The 24061-nt window shown below is 34.0% G+C and overlaps 1 protein-coding gene across 2 annotated transcripts in view; it reads right to left on the bottom strand.

The window, feature by feature from the left end:
- Positions 1-24061, bottom strand: part of XRCC4 (X-ray repair cross complementing 4) — a 236707-nt gene that overhangs the window by 189968 nt on the left and 22678 nt on the right. For both annotated transcript variants that reach the window (XM_090278983.1, XM_090278984.1), the window contains exons 2-3: positions 23372-23520; positions 16065-16240 (exon numbers count right to left, since the gene is read on the bottom strand). In XM_090278983.1, coding sequence (XP_090135109.1) covers positions 16065-16240; positions 23372-23510 — 315 coding nt within the window. In that variant the 5' untranslated portion in view covers positions 23511-23520. The remainder of the gene's footprint in view (positions 1-16064; positions 16241-23371; positions 23521-24061) is intronic.

Here is a 24061-nt window from a genome sequence, read left to right as displayed (position 1 = left end):
AAGGCCTACAAACTAGAATACTCTACCCAGCAAGGCTCTCATTCAAAATGGAGGGTGAAGTAAGGAGCTTCCAAGACAAAAGAAGGCTAAAAGAATACATCTCCACCAAACGAGAAATGCAAGAGATGCTAAAGGGTCTGCTTTAAAAAGATAAAGAAACAGAGAGAGACAGAGAAGAACACCATTACAAAGGGGAAAAATGACAATGAATAAGTACTCATCGGTAATAACCTTAAATGTAAATGGATTAAACACTCCAATTACAAGACATAGGGTAGCTGAATGGATTAAAAAGAATGACCCACATATATGCTGTCTACAAGAGACACACCTTAGAACAAAAGATCTACACAGACTGAAAGTAAAGGGATGGAAAAAGGTATTTCAGGCAAATGGACATGAAAAAAAAAAGCTGGGGTAGCAATACTTATATCAGACAAAACAGATTTCACAGCAAAGTCCATAAAAAGAGACAAAGAAGGGCATTTCATAATACTTAAGGGAAAAATCCATCAAGAAGATATAACCCTTAAAAATATATATGCACCCAACTTAGGAGCACCCAAATATATAAGGTAAATTTTGAACGACTCCAAGAAAGATATAGACAGCAACACACTCATAGTAGGGGACTTTAACACCCCGTTGTCAAAAATGGACAGATCTTCGAAGCAAAGAAACACCAAAGATATTGAGGAACTAAACAACACTCTAGATCAAATGGACTTAGTCGATATATATAGAAGTTTTCACCCCACAGAAACAAAATATACATTCTTCTAAAGTGCACATGGGACATTTTCAAAGATAGACCACATGGTAGGACACAAAACAAGCCTTAACAAATTCAAGAAAATTGAAATTATATCAAGCATCTTCTCAGATCACAATGGCTTAAAGTTGGAAATCAACCTCAAGGAAAAAATTCAAAAACATTCAAACTCATGGAGAATGAAAAACATGCTATTACATAATGAATGGGTTAACAATGACATCAAGGAAGAAATCAAAAAGTTTCTGGAAACTAATGATAATGAACACACAACAACCCAAAACCTATGGGATACAGCAAAAGCAGTCCTGAGAGGAAAGTTCATAGCAATACAGGCCTATCTAAAAAAGCTAGCAGAATCTCTAATAAAAAATTTAACCCTACGGCTACAAGAACTAGAGGAAGAACAACAAGCAAAGCCCAGATCAAGTAGAAGGAAGGAAATCATCAAGGTCAGAGCACAATTAAATGACATAGAGACCAAACTAACAGTTCAAAAGATCAACAAAAGTAGGAGATGGTTCTTTGAAAAGATAAACAAAATTGACAAGCCCTTAACCAGGCTCATCAAGAAAAAAAGAGAGAGGACCCAAATAAATAAAATCAGAAATGAAAGAGGAGAAATCACAACTGATACCACCGAAATACAAAGGATTATAAGAACTTATTACGAACAACTGTATGGCAAGAAATTTGACAACCTAGAGGAAATGGACAAATTCCTGGAAACCTATAGTCTTCCCAAACTGAATCAAGAAGAAGCAGAAAGTTTGAATAGACCAATAACAGCTTGTGAAATTGAAGCAGTAATCAAAGAACTCCCAGCACACAAAAGCCCTGGACCGGATGGCTTCACAAGTGAATTCTACAAAACATTTAGGAAAGAACTAACTCCTATCCTCCTCAGACTATTCCAAAAGATACAAGAAGAGGAAAGACTCCCAGACTCGTTCTCTGAAGCCAGTATAACCCTAATTCCAAAACCAGGTCAAGACACAACAAAGAAAGAAAACTACAGGCCAATATCGCTGATGAACATAGATGCTAAAATCCTCAACAAAATATTGGCAAACCGGATCCAGCAACACATTAGAAAGATTATACACCAGGATCAAGTGGGATTCATCCCAGGGATGCAAGGATGCTTTAATATTCACAAATCAATAAACGTAATACACCACATAAACAAAATGAAAGACAAAAACCACATGATAATATCAATAGATGCAGAAAAAGCAATTGATAAAGTACAACACCCATTTATGATAAAAACTCTCAGCAAAATGGGAATAGAGGGAGCATACCTCAACATAATAAAGGCCATATATGAGAAACCTGAAGCCAACATCATACTCAATGGTCAAAAACTGAGAGCATTCCCCCTGAGATCAGGAACAAGACAAGGATGTATGCTCTCTCCACTCCTATTCAACATAGTCTTGGAAGCTCTAGCCACAGCAATCAGACAAGAAAGAGAAATAAAAGGCATCCAAATTGGAAAAGAGGAAGTAAAACTGTCATTATTTGCAGATGACATGATAGTGTACATAGAAAACCCTATGGACGCCACAAAAAAGCTACTCAACCTAATAAGTGAATTCAGCAAAATAGCGGGATACAAAGTCAATATTAAGAAATCGAAGGCATTTTTATACACCAACAATAAAAACTCAGAGATAGAAACTGAAAGAAAAATCCCATTTACCATAGCAACAAGAAAAATAAAATACCTAGGAATAAACTTAACCAAGGAGGTAAAAGACCTGTACTCAGAAAACTACATAACACCTAAGAAAGAAATTAAAGAACATACAAATAAATGGAAGCATATACCATGCTCATGGATGGGAAGAATCAACATTATTAAAATGTCCATACTACCCAAAGCAATTTATAGATTCAATGCAATCCCTATTAAAATACCAGCAACGTATTTCACAGACCTAGAACAAATACTTCAAAAATCTATATGGAACCCCCCCAAAAAAAAGCCTGAATAGCCACAGCAATTTTGAAGAAGAAGAACACAGTAGGAGGAATCACAATACCTGATATCAAACTATACTACAAGGCCATGGTAATCAAAACAGTCTGGTACTGGCATAAAAACAGACATATAGATCAATGGAACAGAATAGAGAGCCCAGAAATAAACCCAGGTTCATATGGTCAACTAATATTTGACAAAAGGGGAAAGAACATCAAATGGAGTGAAAAGAGCCTCTTCATCAAATGTTGTTGGGAGAACTGGACAGGGACATGCAAAAAAATGAAACTAGACCACCAACTTACACCATACACCAGAATAAACTCAAAATAGATCAAAGACTTAAATGTAAGCTGTGATACCATAAAAGTCCTAGAGGAAAAAATAGGCAGGAAAATTTCAGATATCCCACATAGCAACATTTTCACTGATATATCTCCTAAGGCAAGGGAGATAAAGGAAAGAATACACAAGTGGGACTACATCAAACTAAAAAGTTTCTGCTCAGCTAAAGAAAACATCAGCAAGATGAAAAGGAAACCAACCATATGGGAAAATATATTCGCCAATGACATCTCAGACAAGGGATTGATCTCCAAAATATATAAAGAACTCATACGACTCAACACCAAGAAGACAGACAACCCAATTAAAAAATGGGCAAAGGACCTGAACAAACACTTCTCCAAAGAGGACATACAGAGGGCCCATAGACATATGAAAGAATGCTCAACATCACTAGTCATCAGAGAGATGCAAATAAAAACCACAATGAGATACCACCTCACACTAGTCAGAATGGCCATCATCAACAAATCAACAAACAACTGGTGCTGGAGAGGATGCGGAGAAACGGGAACCCTGGTGCATTGCTGGTGGGAATGCAGACTGGTGCAGCCACTAAGGAAAAGAGTTTGGAATTTCCTCAAAAAACTAAAAGAGGAACTGCCTTTTGAACCAGCAATTCCATTGCTAGGATTATATCTGAAAAATCCTGAAACACAAATTCAAAAGAACCTAAGCACTCCAATGTTCATAGCAGCACTATTTACAATAGCCAAGTGCTGGAAACAACCTAAATGCCCATCTGCAGATGAGTGGGTCAAAAAACTGTGGCACATTTACACAATGGAGTCCTATGTAGCAGAAAGAAAGAAGGAACTTCTACCATTTGCAACAACATGGATGGAACTAGAGAGAATTATGCTTAGCGAAATAAGCCAGGCAATGAAAGAAAAATACCTTATGCTGTCACCTATTACAGGAACTAATGAACACAAACAAATGAGCAAAATTGAACCAGAGCTATGTAAACAAGAAGTAGACTAACAGTAACAAGGGGAGAGGGGGAAAGGGTGAGAAGGGGGTAAGAAGGGAAAGGGTCAAGTCAAAAACATGTATAAATGACCCATGGACATGGACAACTGAGTGGGGACTGAATGTGGGGGAAGGGAGGGGCAGGGTGCAGGGAAACAAGAGGGGGAAAAAAGTGAGACAACTGTAATGAAAAAACAAACAAATTTTTTTTTAGTGGGGGAAAAATGAAAATATGAAGAATGGAAATGCCAGTTCAGTGAATATTAAGACAACGATTTTCCTTCACGTTGTATATTTTTCTCCCTATCTGATCCCTCCAGAGTATGGCATTCTAAACAAGTAATGACATAAGTTTCTTTGCATAAAACTAATAAGACCAGTTCTTAATAGAGGTTCCTTTTTTTTTTTTTTTTTCTTTTTTTTGACCAAGTCTTTGACTGGAATGTCAAGCCTAAAGGAGACATGCTTGGGCTCAGGTTGTTACCAAAAAGCCCTGAGGATCTGGGAATGACTTTCAAAGGTAATAAAAGCCCACGAAATAAAAGGCCTGGTACCATGGTTGGTTGTGCGGTCCACAGTAATCTTTTCAGGGAAGGAACAAAGGTTGTTTTCCTGAAAGATGGCTAGAAGGGACCTTAAGGCACAATGAAAAACCAGAAAGACTTGGAAAGGACAGGTGTGTACAGGCAAGGATGAATGCCAGGTATGTGGATCTGCTTCTGTGTCCTGAAGAGCAGACTGAGTGTTACCCTAAATGTTCCTTGGGTAAGTTCCAGCAAAGCAGAACTAAAGATCATAAGTGATCATTTGCTGCTCTTGTTGTGTTTATGCAAATGAACAGGATAAATTAAAAATGGACTTAATGCAGTCCCTTTAATGACAAGGAGGGTAATCTTAGGGAGAAAAATGATTATTCAAGGAAAATCATAATGATCAGTGGTAGACTATAAAGTAGTGCAGATAACTGTCTTAAAAGTTTTTTTTCATTTAAAATATGGTTTCACTTGAAAATTAAACCATGTCTGTGATATCATCAAAGATATTCAAGTTGCAGGCAAGTAGAATGTCAAGTGCCTTGCAACTGGATGTCTTCCCAATAAGACAGTCTTACAGATTTAGAGACTTGTTTGTGGGTTATGTTACATAAATTAACATGTGTTTTCTGCTTTCAAAGGGCATAAGCCTATGACCGCATTACCTGAGTGATTGTCTGTACGTATAAGCCTCACTTAATCCTCTCTGCAGCGCTGCCTCCTGAGACTCAACGGTTTGGCTGAACTAAATGGATGGGTTGGTGAAGAATGGGGTGGTTTGTGGGCTTCACTTTAAAACTGGTTTCTCTTTTCTATCCTAATGGCTTGGACAGAAAGGACCCAGAGGTCTGAGAGGGGGGAAACATAAACTATTTCCCTCAGCCCAAACTAAGTATAATGGGCAAAAGGGTTTTGGACAGGTGAGATGTACCTAGCACACCTTCCTCCAAAGAAGCCCTTTTTTTCCCCTAATGTGGAACATTGAAAAATTAATCCCTGCCTTTTGTCATCTAGTAGTTATGGATTGAATGATGTCTTTTAACCGTTTTTGCCAAATCTGTTGCCCCCAGAACACAACAAGGATGCCAGCCTGTTAAACCAAGCACGCCTTTGTTCGGAGACAGCCAACTGATCTGGAGTCTGCACGATCCTTCCCCATGTGGGAAGGCCACCCTCCCCGCCATACCCCCACTATTATTAGGGATTTCTGCACCCAAGAGTAGGTAGGACGATGACCATGTCCAGCTTGAAGCAGCTAGAAAAGCTCGAGACCTTCGCCCTTTGTCCTTTACAAGATTACAAAGGGTCTTAATATCTGAGAGGAAGGGATAGTTATTTTTTATTGTTAAAATAATTAATTAATCACATATTTACTAAAAAAAAAGAGAGAAGAAGAAGAATATATGAAAGGGTGAAGCGGGAAAGCTTGTATGTACGAACCATGGGTAAGGACTTGGGGGGGATTGCTGGGGGAGGGAGATGCTGGGTGGAGGGGAGTAAAGGGGAGAAAGTTGGAACTATTGTAACAATATAATCAATAAAATACATTAAAAAAAACTGACAAACAAATCAACTGAAAAACATTCATGCTAATCAAGGGTTTGTGAAAATTATTTAAACAAGTAATCTCCCTGAAGGAAATTTTAATAATGTCTACTATTTCACACTTAGAAATGAAAATAGTATCACAACTGGTTCTCTGAATAACAACTGTGATACAATACAAAAAGGAAATGAAGTCTCTAGGATGTTGTCATCTAACCAGTAGCCATGCACAGAATGGGTTCCATGTGCCAATATAATCAGAATTAGGATTATTTCTTAAAACACAAGGAGGCTTACCCCAACAAAATGTCCAGGAGCCTTAAAAATTGGCCACTATAGCTCAGTGTACACTGGCTGCCCGTGGAGGTAACATTTGTCTTGCCAGCTTTCCTTTTACTGCTGCTCCCTCAGCCAAGGCCCTTCCCAACTTTACAAATGGAATACCATGAATGCCACAGAGCGTTAATAAATCAAGTCAATAAAAATTTGAGCACACTAACTACATAAATAATTAAGTGATGTTAAATATAGCATGATAGTTACCTGTCTCATAGGCTTTGAAGTCACAACCCCAGCTCTGCCACTCACTAGCTATTTGGATAAAGTATATACCACTAAGCATTAATTTCCTCTATAATAGTTAATTTCCATCCATAATACTGAGATGGTAACAGGACCTATATCAGAAAATCATCAGGGTTGTATGTAGCTTAACATATGGCACATGGTGTTATTTTCATTATTAAGCACAGTGAAAGAGTGAAATATAACAATTATAAGCTGCCCAAACCTTAGGCAGCTATAAAAGCTGAACACAACTGAATTTAAATGAAATTATAAAATATAGAAAACCTATTGGATTATAAAGAAAAGCACTAACATTTATAAAAAAAAAGATACAGTAACTAAAAACTTCTTGAAGGAAAAGGCACTTCCACACACCTACAAAAATAAGCACTCTGCATAGAACAGTATACATAAAAGATATTTAAAGAATAACAAGAACTATAAAGAAATGTCTGATTCATTTTCTGTCACAGAGATTAAAACAGCATTATTTTCAGTACAAGACTATTGATCCAGAATATTTGAGACCTGACCAGTTCCAGATTAATGTTTTGGAAGTTAGCACCAAAGAAGCATACTAACTGAATAAATCTTATTGCAGCACTTTAAAATAAGTAATATCCAAAAAAGGGCTAATGTCTCTAATATATACATAACTCTTAAAATTTGAGGGATAAAGGACTAAAAACCAATACAGAAAAAAAAAAAAAAAAAAGACAGACAATATACAAAAACAGTGTTCAAATTCAGTCAGAATTAGAGAAATGCAAATTAAAATAACATTGAGCTACTTTTTTGTACCTATCAGATTGGAAAAAAATAAAAAGTATAAAATCAAGTTCTGTTAGTGAGGCTATGGGGAACTAGATAATTCCATATGTTGCTTGCTGGTAGTGATGTAAGCTGGTCCAATTCTGCTGGAAGAAAAGTTGGTAGGATCTAAAAAAACAATATATGAACTCCCAATGTTCATTCCAACATATTTATAATAGCCAAGATATGGAAATAAAGTGTCTACTTGATGAATGGATGAAGAAATTGTTATATGTACAATGAATTATTATTCAGCAATAAAAAAGGAAATCTTGCCATTTGCAACAACATGGATGAAGCTGTAGGGCATTATGCTAAGTTAAATAAGTCAGAGAAAGGCAAATACCATACAATCTCTCTTCTATGTGGAATCTTAAACACACACACACACAACCTCATAGAACAGAGAACAGATTGGTGGTGACCAGAAGTAAGGGAGGTGAGGGGGTGGGGGAGAGTGAGAGAAATGAGTGAATGGGTTCAAATGGCTAAAAATATTAGCTAAATTCCATGAGAAACACAAAATCCTAAGAGTGAGATTCTTGTATATTTAGAAAGTGGCAATGCTGTTCCTATATATTTATCTGAATTGCATCTTGTTCCAAAGGCAAGTAAATAACTATGGAGGAACTGCCTTTCTAAATTTCTGTGTTGCCGCCACAGGTCCCTAGACTCACTACCTCCCTCCCCCACCAAAAAAAGAAAAGAAAAAAAGAAAGCAAAATCCAAATATATGTTTCTTAAAAGAAACCCAAGTTAAATAATGACAAAAACAGTCAAAAGCAAAAGGATGAAAAAGACATGCTAATTACTACCACAGAAAAGATAAGAGAAGTATTGATATATAAAGTAAATTTTAGATCAAAGAATATTAAGAGTTAAGTCATTGCATAATGATAAAGAAGTCACATTACCAAGAGACATGACAAACTTTAATATTTTACACCTAATAACAAAGATTAAAAATACATGAAGCAAGACCTGATAGTACTTCAAGGAAAAGTAAACAAATCCATAATTATAGTTGGAGATGCAAACATTCTCACTCATTGGTAAACCGAGTAGACAGAAAATATGCAATACAGAACAGTTAAACAACAAGATTACTGAATTTGATCTAATTGGCATTTATAAAACAATCCACCCAACAACAGCAAAATAAATATTTCAAGTACACATGGGTCACTGAACAAGAGAAAACAGTCAGGGCCTTAATGCAAGTCCAGATAAGTTTAAAACAATTCAAGTCATATAAAGTTTTCTAACAATAATGTAACTGAATTAAAAACCAGTAACAGAAAAATATCTGGAATATCCAAAAATTGGAAACTAAATCACAAGCTTCTAAATAATTCATGTGTGAAAAATAAAATCAAAAGGGAAATTAGAAAGTACTTTAAACTATTGAAGAAGTGAACATGAAAATATGACATACCAAAATTTGTGAAATGAAGTTAAAGCAGCACTAGGAAACAAATATAGATCCTAAAATGCCTTTTTTAGGTATGAAGAAAGGTCTCCAATCAATGACCTCAGCTCCCACTTCAAAATAACTCTGGTAAAGAAGTATAAGACCTATTCTTTGAAAACTACAAACAACTACTGAGTGATTGAGTACTCAGTCAGTGTTGCTCAACTCTGGCACTACTGACATTCTGGACCAGATAACTCCTTACTGCCTGTCCTGTGCACTGCAGGATGTTTCCCACTGGATGCCAGTAGCAGCTGCAGGTCATGACAATCAAAAATGTCTCCAGACATTACCAAGTGTCCCTGGAAGAGCAAAATTTCTACCAGTTGATAGCCACTTTCCTTACAAAACGTAGAGAGATATATCTTGTTTACAGGTCAAAAGACTCAATATTGGTTTTTTAATTTTATTTTATTGATTATGCTATTATAGTTTCCTGATTTTTTCCTCTTTGCCCCTCTCCACCCAGCACCGCCCACTCCTTCAGGCAATCCCTCCACCATTGTCAATTCTGTAGATTCAATGCATTCCCAATCAAGACTTTGGCAGACTTATTTGTAGAAATTGATATTGACTCTAAATGTCATTACAAATCTGAAGTATATAGAATAACCAAAACAATATTGAAAAATAACAAAATTGAAAGACTTATACTATCTGATTTCAAAAGTTATTTTAAATCTTAGTAATTGAAATAGTTTAGGATTTTGCACAAAACAAATACTGATCAATGGAGCAGAACAGAGTCTACACAGAGATCTAAGTATGTACATAGACATATCTCGTCAAGTGATTTTCAACAAAGTGCAAGAAAATTCAATGGAGAATTCAATAAATGGTGCAAGAACAACTGAAATATCCCTAAATAAAAATTTAACTTCATACCTCATATTATATAAAAAAAAAAAAAAAAAATCAACTCAAAATTAATCATAGGCTCTAACTGTAAAACCTAAAACTAAAAACTCATACATGAGAGATTAGGAGAAAATGTCTGTGAACTTAAGTTGGGAAAAAATTTATTAGATATTATACTAAAAGCATGGTCCTTAAAAGAAAAAAAAAATGACTCCTTCAAAATTAATTTATCCTCTTCTCCCACAAAAAGAAATAAGATATTATTAAATCCTATATCTATTAAGCAACTAGTATGCAAAATATACAAAGAACTCAATAAAGATTTAAAGATATTTTTAAAACATAAGCACAAAAGATTTATACATAAATGTATACAGCTGTTTTATTCATATTAGCCCACAACTGGGAACCACCTACATACCCATCTAACAGTGAATGTGGTGCAGTAGTATAATGGAATACTACTCAGCAATCAGAAGGAAGGAACTGCTGATACACAACACAATGATGAACCTCAAAAACATTACACTATGTAAAGTTACACACAAGAGTATGGATCTATTTATATGAAATTCTAAAACATGTAATCTATAGTGACAGTTCAGTGGTTACCTGGGGCCTGGAGGCTGAGCAGGGTTGGGAGAGGAAAGGAGGTAATCGGGGAGTGACTGCAAAGAGGTATGAAGAAACTGCCTAGGGTGATAAAGATTGTACATTTAACACAGGTATGTTTTATTCTATGAACAGTACACCTAAAGAAAAATAATTAAAAATAAAGAGATTCTGAAAAAAAAAAAGAAAAAAAAGATTCTGGACTCATAAGACAAAGGCCTGGGATTCTACCCTACCTCACTTACAACCTACTCCTTCTGCAGGAACTCGCTTATGCTTCCAGCATCTGTGTCCTCACATATGAAGCGACACAGCCAAGACCACATGATGAGGTGAATACTGTAGATGTTAAAAGACATTAACTACAAAGTAACAAGCAGATATTAATATTGACACACAAAAGCCTTTAATAGCATAGTTTTTACATGCTACCTTGTATTTCTGTTTATTAAGTTGTTTCTTTCCTGAACAATCCCAGAGTAACTGAAAAAATTAAAATATAATGACTTAAAGATGTTCTTTTCAAGTTTTTATAAAGGTTTTATTAGATGTGAATTAATTTTTCCCCAAATATTTTACGTTTGTCTTCTTTTTTTTCTATTTTTTTAACATTTTAAATCAGAGGACAACAAAGCAAAAAAATAAGTTCTCAAAGACAAAATCATATAACTAAAAATTAACTTTTAAAGCAATAATTCTAGAGTGTCTTCTATGGCTTAACTATAAAATACATACTTTGAGTAGGATTTCTGCACCACTTACATTACTGTTTTAGTTCCACATTCCAAAAAGGTCAGGAAATTATAAACTGTTTAATATAAAAATGGCAGATGTATACAAATACATTTATCATAGAAATAAAGAATACTACAATTTCTTTTTCAGGCATTCAAGAAACACATTTGCAGCCCATACTCCCACGAACCTGAAAGTCATTACTATTTTTGACAAAGTATTTGGCAGAAAACCATAATAAATGCTCCAATTCTGATATTTCATCTGGAAATAGCCATTTGAATTTAAAGTCCCCTAAACCACAGGGACACATGGCAATAATATAGAATTTTGGACTGCTGTTTTTAAAAACAACTTTGGCTGATTTTGGCTAATTTATTTTACCTCATTTTTACATATCTGAGAAATATAAGTTAAATAATTGTAGGGAGGATGTTTAAACTTAGAATTCATTTTCCACTTAAGAAAAAGTTACAACATACAATGAGATACAGTCAGCCTGTACCTTACTATTAAGTTGAAACATTTTTTTAACTTAAAATATGACTGAACCATTTACTTGGAATAAAAATATTAGGAGAATAAATACCCTTATAATAATTAAAGTGAGGCTTTCTCAGTGACGTTTCCTGAATGTTAACATGCAGAGACTCCTAGTTGTCCCTCAGTATCCACGTTCTACTCTACACAGTCATGGAAATTTCTGGGCATAGAACATAACTGAAATCACATTTCACAAATTGCCTTGTAGCTAGATGAAGCCCTGTGACTTAGTGCTGGGCAACGGATGTGAACAAATGTAATGAATGCAGTTTTGGGGTGATGACCTAAAAGAAAAGGTACACGACTCGTTATTTTCTCTTTAACTCGGTCCTGTTGCTGGAAAGGCAAACATAACACAGAAGCTAGAGCAGCCGTTTGGACCACGAGATAAAAATTACCTGTTAAATATGAGAAAGCAACACTATTAAAGAAGCCTGAGCCTCCAGCATCGGAAAGCCATCATATTAATCCAGGGCTGCCGATTTGGATTTTTACATCAGAGAAAAACAAACCTCCATGCTACTCAAGTTACAACATTTTCATACTAATCTGTGTCCCAAGCTAACATCTGAGGGTGGGGGCAGAAGAGACACAGGGAAAGGAAATACAAAAAGACTTCACCAGAATTCTAATAAAGACCTGTCATCAGTTCTCTTGTGTGTTTGCGTTTGTCTACTTACTTACTATATTTAATTTTTCTTCAAATCTCTTGACTTTCCTTCTTTAGAGCTACTTTTAGAAATAAAAAATCTATTTTAGATGACTAAAATAAACCTAAGAAATGACTTTAAAATTTTATAGATCTTGGGGGAGGGGGGTGCTGGGTGGAGGGGAGCAAGGGGGAGAAAATTGGAACTGTTGTAACAATATAATCAATAATAAAAAAAATGCGAATGACAAAAAAAAAAAAATTTAAAGATCAGAAAATACAAATGTGAGCAAGCTAAATGATAAGCCCGAGGCTATTCTTAACAAAAATAGATTTTTTTCAATCCTCACCCGAGGATATGTTTATTGATTTGAGAGAGAGAGAAAGGGAGGGAGGGAGAGAGAGAAAGGGAGAGAGTAACAGAGGGAGAGAAAGAGGGAGAGAGAGAGAGAGAGAGAGACATCAATCTAAGAGAGAAACATGATTAGTTCCCTCCAGTACACTTTCTGACCGAGGAGTGAACCCACAATCCAGCTATGTGCCCTGACTAGGAATCAAACTTGCAACCTTGGTGTAAAGGACAATACTCCAATGGGGCTGAGCCACCCAATAAGGGCTATTAGGGTTTTTTTGTTTGTTTGTTTTTTTTGTAGGTCATGAATGAAATTGTTTCTAAAGAAATAGAGCAAATTATGAAAGCAAAAGGAAAGAGGAAGACATTATTAAGATATACTATTTGCATGACAAAGTATACACTACTGTAAAATCAGTATGAATTGTGAAAGGCAGAGGGAAAACAATTATACAAAGTCCATGAGTAGTCTCCAAGAGTGGATGATAATGCCTATACAGAAGAGAGAATTTGTTCCAAATGCTGGCACCAGAGTATGCTTCATTCAGTACTCTCTACTGCCAACTGAAAAGCAATGGTGATGGTCCCAAAGGTTTGTACTATGCAGAGAAAAAGAGTTAGTATCTAGCAGGTTATCCAACATTTATTCCAATGGAAATTAAGCTAAAATAAAAGCACTTGTATTATCTATAAAGAAAGGCCAATTAGAGCATAAATAAAAATTTTGGATGTTTTGAACTCAAAAACAATCTCATGAAAACTATGTGCCCACTCCCCACGTCCCAAAATGTATATAAACATTGACATATTCATTCCTTTGGAAATTGACAATTCTTTCACCCTGATAAATCACAAGATAATTTCCCAAAAATCAGTTTTTGAATATACAAATTAGTATCCATTTTCTTTTAAAAACAGAAAAAGAAGGAAAATTTGATACAAATATAAATTTCAAATGTCTTGTATGACTTCAATATATGAAATGCTCATATTGTGTAGTGATCATCAGCACAGAAAACTTCTTGAATTATGGCAACAAATGCATAAAAACCCGGACTCATAGAGTTATGACTCTGATAGCAAATATACTTAGAACTCAAGGAGTACACTTTGCCATGATCAAGTAACAAACAACAGAATTCACTATAGTTTTGTGAGTGGAATCTACATTCATTCTTTTCTTTTATTCTGGGTGTAGGAGGTCATGTTTGGCAATAATCATATGTCTGTATCACCAAGGAAAGTATTACAAACCCCATTTAAACTTTTAGGTCACCAAAGCACAATTAACCTAAAAAAGTATTCTGCTATGTTTCCAATTGTCTGCAAATGTTTGCAGGAGGATAAATTTACAAAATACTATCACTCTGAAATTCAATTTATGGAAACACATCCTGAAACACTTGGAAGATGCCCAAGGTAGTTTGGCCAGATGGACTTGTGATTTTCACCTGCATCCATAAGGCTGACTGCATCATCTCGAGTTGAAAATTTTACCTCATTCAAATATCCAAAAATATCTCTCAAGTAAGCCAAGTCATGAATAAATACACTCCTTCTTGTGTCTGAGAATAGCCTTTTCCCCCCTCATAAACAACTTAATAAATGAATAAGTAAAGGAATCAGCTATCTGAATTGCAATATAGTGATTTAAGGCATAAATTTCAGGAAACTAACACACTTCTCAATTATTGGGAATCTCTTATTCTATTTCCATTTCTTGAGAAAAACTGTTGAAAAGGTAGGGGTTAAAGGCTTTGACTCTGGTAAAGTTGATTAGTTTCAGAATGGTGAGCAAGATATCTTTCTGGATTACTGTCACAGTTTCTGATGCTGATTTAAGCCAAGCCAATTGTAAAAAACATGAGTCATAAGGACTTGAAGTTCTTTCTTCACAGAAGCAGCAAAACCAGATGTACAGCCAAGCATGGCAAGTACTACATCCATGCCCAATGTACCAAACCCCACTTTTCACCAGGTCGAAGATGCCAGAAGTCTTTCAGGTTTCAAAGATACCTCACAAACTTGGAATTTGTTATGCTTCAGTATACGCAAAACAGATGAAAACTAGAAACTGGCTGCATGGAAATAATGTCAATTATTACATCCAAATTGAATGGAAATGTTGAATGGGAAATGGCATTACTCCCAATTTGACAATGATCTGCTTCAAAATATTAGACGAAACCGGCAGCAGTATGGTCATATATAGATAGCATTATTGAATTGTACAGAACACCGTGATAAATAATAAAATTTCAGTCATCAGTCCAAACCTTCTTATTTAACCTATTTTAAATTATCATTTTAAGGACTTAGCTTATTGGAACTTACATCACTGGCAGCTAATTTAGAAAAAGTATATTTCTTTTAAATAGAAGTAATTACTGAAGCTAGTTTTTCTGTATTATTCTCTATATGATAATATATATTTGAAAAAAATGATTCAATTTGTTGCTTCAAATGTTTGTCTAAGCTTGACTCATTCTGAATAAAATAGGTTTCTTAAAAATAATTTAATTCAATTTAGTTCTAGCACAAATTGTCAATAATTCTTTAATCTTAATGTAATAAAAATGGTCCTCCTTTTCTTCTACTATGGAGCTCATATCTGATTGATAAACCACTGGCCAAATGCCAATAATTTAATTTCTAACTATCACATAAATGTGTAAAATACAGAAACAGTATGATACTTTCGATAAATAAATCACTTGTCTTGATCTGAACAGGTGTAGGAACTGAGCAGGACAAGTAGCAGATATCCTTGCCTGTAAAGCATGTAAGTTTTGGAAAGTATGGGTTGAATTATTTCTATTTTAATATTTCTAACTTTGATAATATAAATAAAACATCTTAATTCTTAATTATAAGTTCTACTACACTTAATTATATCATTTAATAATTTCAAATACATTCTAATAAGTAGAACATGTCATAATTATTAAATATTCAAAGGTAAACACATTATTTTCTTTCTTAAAATCAATATTTCCCCAAACTTATTTCAATAGACCTTGTCTCAATGGTCTAAAACTTTTGACCTCACTTTTCAGAACTGCTCATTCGTGTAATTATCTATAAGATACTTATTTAAAGCATTTAAAATTAAACACATTTTCCAGTAATTATTTTTCATAATTTCATTAATATAAAACATTGACTGTATATCCTTGAAGCATTCTTCCAACTTGGAAACCAAGTAATTTTGAAACTTTTATTTCTAAGGTATTCTGGGAATATGCTAGTTACTTCAATAAGTCCTCATAAGTGCTCTGACATTTTACCACATTTTGAAAGTTTTACTTACTGAAACATCTTTCAGGTTTTTCTCAAAGGAGAAATGACAAGACTCTTTAGAAAAATTAAACTTGTATGCTTTGGCCGGTCCTGCTCCTGACAACAATGCTTTCCTCAGTTCGTCAACATATTTTTCCTTTTCCATTGCCATGTCATCAGCTTCTTGGGAGATCGCTGATTCACAAACTACAGAAAACATCAATTAAACATTTTTAAGTAAAAGATAAATTTCTAAATATATGAAAGTAGTTCTTTATCTGTTGCTAGTAATTTACCACTTATGTAACAGAAATTTTAAAAAGTAAAATCAAACCCCACCCCATACATTTATAAGTCAAATTTACCCTTTAACTAAACTCAATTTTTGACAAATGCATTTAGTCTCAAATCTTATCTGAAAGTGTTAGGCTCCTTGCATTTTTCCCTCTCAGATGAAATGTACGCATTGTAAATTACCACAGAAACTACTGTCCTATGTACTTGCTCCTAGGTCATAGCCAGAGAAATTATTTCCTATAATCATTAATTAGCTCATTATTTCACAACATTTTTCTTCCTTGCCTCTGTTATTAAACAGATTAAAAAGTCAACAGTCTATTTCTCACTCACATGGGCAGTCAAATTAAAGTAAAAGTGGAGTTCATTCTCTTTTTTGTCATTATGTGCCAACAACAGAAAATGTAAATGGAGGGAGGTGATGAAGAAGGAAAAAGAAGGGAACTAATATTTATAGAGTGTCTCCTCTACAGCATACACTATATATTATAGATCCGGCTTTCAGTCCTCTCATCTAGGTATTTTTAAAGTTCATGTTATACTCATCCATAGATATACTTACTTCAATAATTATACTCTCAATTTTAGATAGTTTCTTTTTCATAATATCCTGGGTCTTGTTACACCCTCCTTTTAAATACCTGAAGGCTTTAAACATATTTAAAATCTCTTTGCAGCATTCTTTATGTATGGTTCCTGGGTATTAACTCCATTTCCTCTATCTGCTTACACATTCTTGTTCTTTTTTCTTTTCCTTTCCTGCATAGCCATGTTTTAGCATGGCTCTCCTATAGTCAGAGTATCAAGAGCTCTGGGCAGTAGAGGTGGTATCAAATGAAGACTTCTTGTTTGCCTTCCTTGGAGTTCCTATAGGTGTCACCATTCTGGACCAATTTTGAAAGTTAATTTCTCAGCTTGGTTTTTACACGTGAGGCAAAGAATTCAAAGGTAAGCCTCCCACCCAAACATAACAGAGACTTAAGTTTATTATTTTTGTTGGGTTATTCACTTGTATCTCTTATTGACTGATATATGCTGCATCCCCAACCAGGGTATAGTTTTTGTTGTTGTTTTAAGATAATTCCATTAACAGGATAAAACTACCAGATTCCTTCCTTTATATGACGAGCTCGGCTACAATTCCTTAAGAGGCCTGCAATCTTAACAACATACACCACTCAAGTATTACAATCACAGGCATTTAGACATATCTGTGGTTCAGATATTCCATGAACCTATAGTTAAGTTTTACTTCCCATTAACCACTCTGGTTTTCAGGTTATCTCTTCATATATGGAACCTGAAGACCTTTCTTACATTCAAAAGCTGCAATGTATCTGTTCGCTCCTCAAATTACAATGTATAATCTACATTTGTTTGGAATGTGTATGATTGGGTGTTTTTCTGTGTCAAATCAAGCTCTCACAAAGATGAAAGACTATATGGTCCTATACTTTTATATTTAAACATTACATTTACCTATTTCATTCCTCATAACACTAAAAGATAGACACTATTTTCATTTTACAGATGAGAAAATTGAGGCTCAGAGAGATCAAATAACAGTCTAGGGTTACTGAGGCAGGAAGTGGTGAACCTGGGATTCATATTTATGTCTCTCTGGCTGTTTGTTCTGTTTGGAGATAGGCAGAGATATGGGATACTGAATAAATTATTTTCTTCTATGATATCAAAAATATATTAGAATGAAGTACTACAGAAAAAAAAGAAATCTTGATTAAAGAATCCCTGAAAATACAACACAGGTTTTCATAATGTTAGTCTGTGTGCTAGCAAGTGTCTGGAAGCCCCACGACAAGCAATGAGGAAGAGTCTTGAAATCCATATACAGTCAAGGGCAATTTTTGATAGTAAGTCTGATATTGAAATGAGTCAACACAGCCTTTGAAAATAAGAATAAAAATCTTATATTCTTATGTGATTTTACAGCTTCTAAAATACTTTCACATATATTTCCTCTCTCTGAAGCAAATGCATCTTTAAGATGATTATCATTATTAAATCTACTGATCTCATAAATAGCCTATTAGCTCTTCTGAAACAATCTAAAAATAATGAGACAAATGCTTCCTATTTGAGAAATAATTTCATATTTTGTGTTTGGATGATTATGAAGAATTGCAAATACCTAGGAAAAGCAATTATTTCACAGAGAAATAAAAAATAAATTTGTAGAAGCCATCTTTAATGCAGGTATAGACAAACTTATAAAACACAAAAGAAAATAAAAATAGATGTTTATTGATAAAACAGTTAGTTAAAAGTGTTCTAAATTTCATTAACATGAAAAGATACCTATCTGAAAATACTTAGTAAAATTTATTGATTCAATTCATTTATGTTAAAATGCCATGAGCATCTACTATGTGCCAGGCACTATTCTAGGTGCTAGGCTCTATGGAGCCTAGATTCAAGTGTTGCCATCTTAGATACCTTCTTACTTTACTCCACCTGTGAATGGCGTGTTGATTATTATTATGGTATATTTCATTTTTAAAAAGAACATATGAAAGAAAATTATCTCTTTTTTTTTAATTGAATGTATCAAGAGTGACACTAGTCCACAAAACTATACTGGTTTCAAGTGTACAACTCAACAAAACGTCATCTGAACACTATATGTTCCACCCATCGTCCAAAGCAAAGTCTCTTCCCATCCCTATTTATCTCTCCTCTGGCAATCTCCACCTATCCTTACCCTCCTTTCCCTCTTACTATGACCACACTGTTGTCTATGTCTATGTGTCTATGTGTTACATATATGCTTTTCGTCTAATCCCTTCACCTTCTTTCACCAAGTCCCCCAATCCCCCTCCCCTCTGACCACTATCAATTTAGTCCACGTAACCATGCCTCTGTTTCTATTTTGTTTGTCAGTTTAATCTTTCTATTACACTTCCCCTTTAAAGATTATGTTTAATAAAAAGGTATCAGGTTCTTTTTTTTAAGTTTACTTGGACATTTCCTATAACAGCAAATGTGAAATTTTCACTGCCTATTTAGAACTGCAATCTTAAAAAAATAATTTAGTCACCAGTTTCGAATTTTGTGCTCAGAATATCTGGAAGAAGCACAGCTGTAAGCATCCAATGCTCCCAAAGTTTCAGTGACCAGGATTAAAAGTCATAGGAATAATAAAATTCAGCAAGGATTCAGCTGATTCACATATGTTATAAAAAGTGAGCAGGCCAACATAATCACAAAACAAGACACTTTTCTCGGACAGGTAGCAGCCAAGAAAGCATCTCTTTAACACTATTTGTGGGTAGGTGAAAATGTAAGTAAGAAAAGAAGATTCTTTCCTTTGGATTCTTATGTACAATGAACTAAAACCTGCGCATACCTTACTTATGTTGTGTCTGAGCTCAGAAGACACAGGGCCTTATCATCCCATCAGGTTTCTTAATGGTTTCACATCATGAACCACTTTACTACTTTTATTTAAAAACCTTTTTCCACTAAGCTCTGTCACATAATATCCATATAGGTCACCAAATATCAATGTCTATGACCAATATAAGTGGATATAATTATTTGATAATAAAAGAATTACTAAAATTTAATTTACTCTTCAATGAAATTTAAACTATGCCAGAGATAGGTAATATAAGTTTCTTACTGTTGACTGCAATTCTTATAAAAGTCACATAATAGTCATCAATCATTAACCCACTTTGTGACTTAATCCTATGATACTACCCCCTATAATGCTGAAGTGATGATAGACCACAACATAATTAGACCCCAAAACATTCATTAGATAAAACATTGCTAATGAAAAAGAAATCAGTGAGTTTAGTGTGTGGGAGATTAAAAAGAACCCCACATCCTTTTAATTTCACTCAAATGAAAAGAGAAAAAAATTATCCAAATTGAAGGTTGCAGCAATCAAAAAGTTGTACAAAAAAACAGGATGAGGTATAGGAAGGAAATCCATTTTCATGTTTCAATTATTTAATTGTTTCAATGTTCTTAATCATATTATTGTCAATCTATAAAGTGCCAAATCAAATTATATTTATGTAATAAGCCTTAACTAAATGTGGAAACAATGCTATATTATTTGGTTTTATTTTTTTCCCTGAAATTTAAACAAGAAAATAGAAATGAATAATGAAAGTATAAAACATATGTGAGATTTAAAACTTTATTAGAAATCTTTGAAAGTAAAATGACCATATACAATGAACTATAAAATCTTCAGTTTGAAATCTTGCTTAGTACAGGAAGTCAACCCACCAAATACTACAGAAGTTCGATATCACAGTTCTATCACACTAAAATCCATTAGTTGAAAAATAAATGGTAGAATATACTGCATTAAATGTCAATGCCAACAAGAAATATGAAACTGGATTTTGCATTTTACAATATGCTAACTCTAAAAGGAATGTTTCACTTTCTTTTTTTTCCTAACCTGTTTTATATATTTGAGGCATCCTTTCATATTCACTTTCAAAAAATACCCATTAAGCATGTATGTCATAAGTACTAGCCAAGATACCTATATAGAGTAGTTGACAAATCAGGTGTGTTCCTTACTCTCAATGGACCTAGTCTAGTGAAATAATATTTTTATTAACAGTAAAAAGAGCAACTGTGAGCACATTTTGTATAGCATAAACAAAATGTTTCATTAATGTAAAATTAACTTTAATTTCTGGTTAAATTAAGATTTAAGTGTTAATAAAATCACTCTTTTTCTTCCCCAATGCTTAATAACAACAACAAAAATAACATATAATTATTGTTCTTTGTCTTGGTGAATGAGGATACTGACTATAATTTCTCATTATATAGAATAAGCTGTTTGTCAGTTAAAAATATTTAAGTTATAAATAAAGTATTCTTTACACAAAAGCAACCACTTCATCTAAGGAAGACATGCCTTCTGGACGGTACTATTAGAATTGATCTTCTCCCCAGATGAGTGGAATTAACCTACTACCATGGTCTTTTGCCCTAAAACAGAGCTGTTGTCACCCGGGTCCACCTTCACAAGCATACATAGAGCTAACCTAACAAATTCTCCTCCACTCCTGAACTGCACCAACCAACAACTGATGTTTCTTATATAAAAATTTACATCTTAAAGAGATACCACAATAGCTACTGCAAACATTACCCTTGAAATTTCTTTATTTTACAATAATCCTTATAACAACATTCCTTGTAATCTATCATAAGACACACACACACAAAACCCACAAGTATAAATTTAGTTTGTGTTATATAATAGTTTTTTTTACTTTATTGAATTTACTGGGGTGACACTGGCTAATAAATTTACATAGCTTTCAGGTGTATAATTCTATAATATATCCTCTGTATATTGTATTGTGTGTCCACCGCCCCAAATCAAGTCTCCTGCCATCATCGTTTATCCCCCCCACCCCCATCCTCTCCTATCTCCCCTCACCACATTTTTCCTCTGGTAATCACTTGTCTGTGTCTATGAGGTTGTTTTGGGGTTTTTGGTTTTTTTTTTGCTTAATCCTTTCACATTTTTCATCCAGCGCCCCCCCCAACTCCTCTCCCCTCTAACAGCTGTCAGTATGTTCTCTATCTATGAGTCTGCTTCTATTTTATCTGATAGTTTACATTGTTCATTAGAATCCACGTATCGGTGAAGTCATATGATATTTGTCTTTCTCTGATTGGTTTATTTCACTTAGCATAATGCTCTCCAGGTCCATCCATGCTGTTGCAAATGGAAAGATTTCCTTCTTTTTTATGGCCTAGAAGTGTTCCATTCTGTAAATGCACCATATTTTTTATCCATTCATCTACTATAAATCAACAAACAACAAGTGCCGGCTAGGATGTGGAGAAAACGGAACCCTCAGGCACTGTTGGTGGGAATGCAGACTGGTTTAGCTACTGTGGAAAGCAGTATGGAGTTAACCTCAAAAAATTAAAAATGGAACAGCCTTATGACCCAGCAATTCCAATTCTGGGAATTTATCTGAAGGAACCCAAAACACTAATTCAAAAAAATATATGCACCTCTATGTTCATTGCAGCATTATTTACAATAGCCAAGATTTGGAGGCAGTCCAAATGTCCATCAATACATGAGTGGATAAAATAGTTGTGGTATAACAATTTTAACACTCAAGAAAGAAACAAAATTTCAGAATTTATGTAATTTTAAAAGATAATATAATATAGTAATATCAAATGTTACAAATATATTTCAAAAGTTGATAGAAGATACAAAAAATATGTAAATTAACATGGCAAAGTTATTTTAACTAAAACATACTCACAACTATAGAAATGACTATTGCATAGCTGTAGAAATAGTTACTTAAATCTTTTGATAAAATATTTTAGAAAATATTAAAACTTTGCTATATGAGCAAAACATAATTCTAGATTTTTCACTATACCTGCCAGGATCCATAAATTATTTCAGGGCCATTAGCCTTTTTAAAAAGATTATCACCAAAGATAAAAATAACCAAAAGTGGATTTCACAAAATAATTGCCAAAATCTCAAATATAGGTTTGAACCTTGAATTACAAAGTTTTAGGCTTGAGTTCTATTTTGTTTTGTTACAAATGTGGCACATGTTTATAAGAAAATAACTGAAACAACGTAAGTATATAAAATAAAGAGAAAGCACAACCACCCTACTCTACCAAGTCAACACAAACATTTGACCCAGCCAGCCCCCCGCCCTTACCCCTAATACTTCCCTGAGATCCTCAGAAAAGATACATGTAAAAAGTACTAATTATATTTTGTATAAAGAGCTCATTTAAAAAGTCCAAGTATTAAGGCTCAAATGGTAATCAGAATTTGCAGGAGCACATGCTTATTTTTATATCCTTCTATTAATACTAATTATAGAAAATGGCATTAAGTATCACAAATTTATATATAATTAGACATGAAGAACAAGTAAAAGCAATTATATTAATTTTATCCGATATCTGTTAAAGAAGCACTTTAATTTGAAGTATTACTGGGAATTTAAAAACAGCAGGTTACTGAAATTTTGCTTTTAATATTACCTGTCCCGGTCCATGCTGACTGGCCATCAGTAAGTGTAATAGTAAAACCAGATCCTAGTGTTTTCTCCCACGTGACTTGCAGAAAATGAATTATATCAGGTTCAGAAGCAAGACAGATTCTGCTTATTTTTTTCTCCATTTCTGGTCACCTATTATAGAAGAATAAAATCAATATTTTTGCAAGAAGCTGTGACTATAAATGATTTTTCTGTATTGATCTCTCAGTTATAGAACCAATAAAATAAGTTTTAAAAAGTTATATTAGTTAGCCAATTACCAAACTTAACAAATCATACTTCTGTTCAATACTGATTCACAATTTTTCTAGATGAGAAAAGCAGAGGCCCAGAAATGGCAAATGATTTGCCCAAGTTATGTAGTTAAATAAAAATTACTATGTCCAACAATATGATGAATCAATTTTCCACAAGATTCAATAGACTTTCTCTGTCTGGAGAAAGATGGTTTGAAATGAAAAAAGAGAGTAAGGACAAAGAATAAGAAAAGAAAATCTCAGAACCTAAGAGTTGGCAGTACCAAGCCATGTCTTATCTAAGAAAAGTTTTTAGGCTCAGTGATTCACTCAGTCCACTGAGATAGGAACTCCCTGTCATAGAAATGTGTTATAGCAAAGTATTACAGCCTAAAACCAATAGTAATTTTTTATTTTTGCATTTTTAAATCTTTGTA

Source organism: Furipterus horrens, unplaced genomic scaffold, assembly GCF_987537825.1.
Source record: "Furipterus horrens unplaced genomic scaffold, mFurHor1.1.pri manual_scaffold_5, whole genome shotgun sequence".
NCBI classification, from domain to species: domain Eukaryota; kingdom Metazoa; phylum Chordata; class Mammalia; order Chiroptera; family Furipteridae; genus Furipterus; species Furipterus horrens.
Note: the sequence above shows the minus strand (reverse complement) of the source record. Positions and strands in the feature narration are given on the sequence as shown.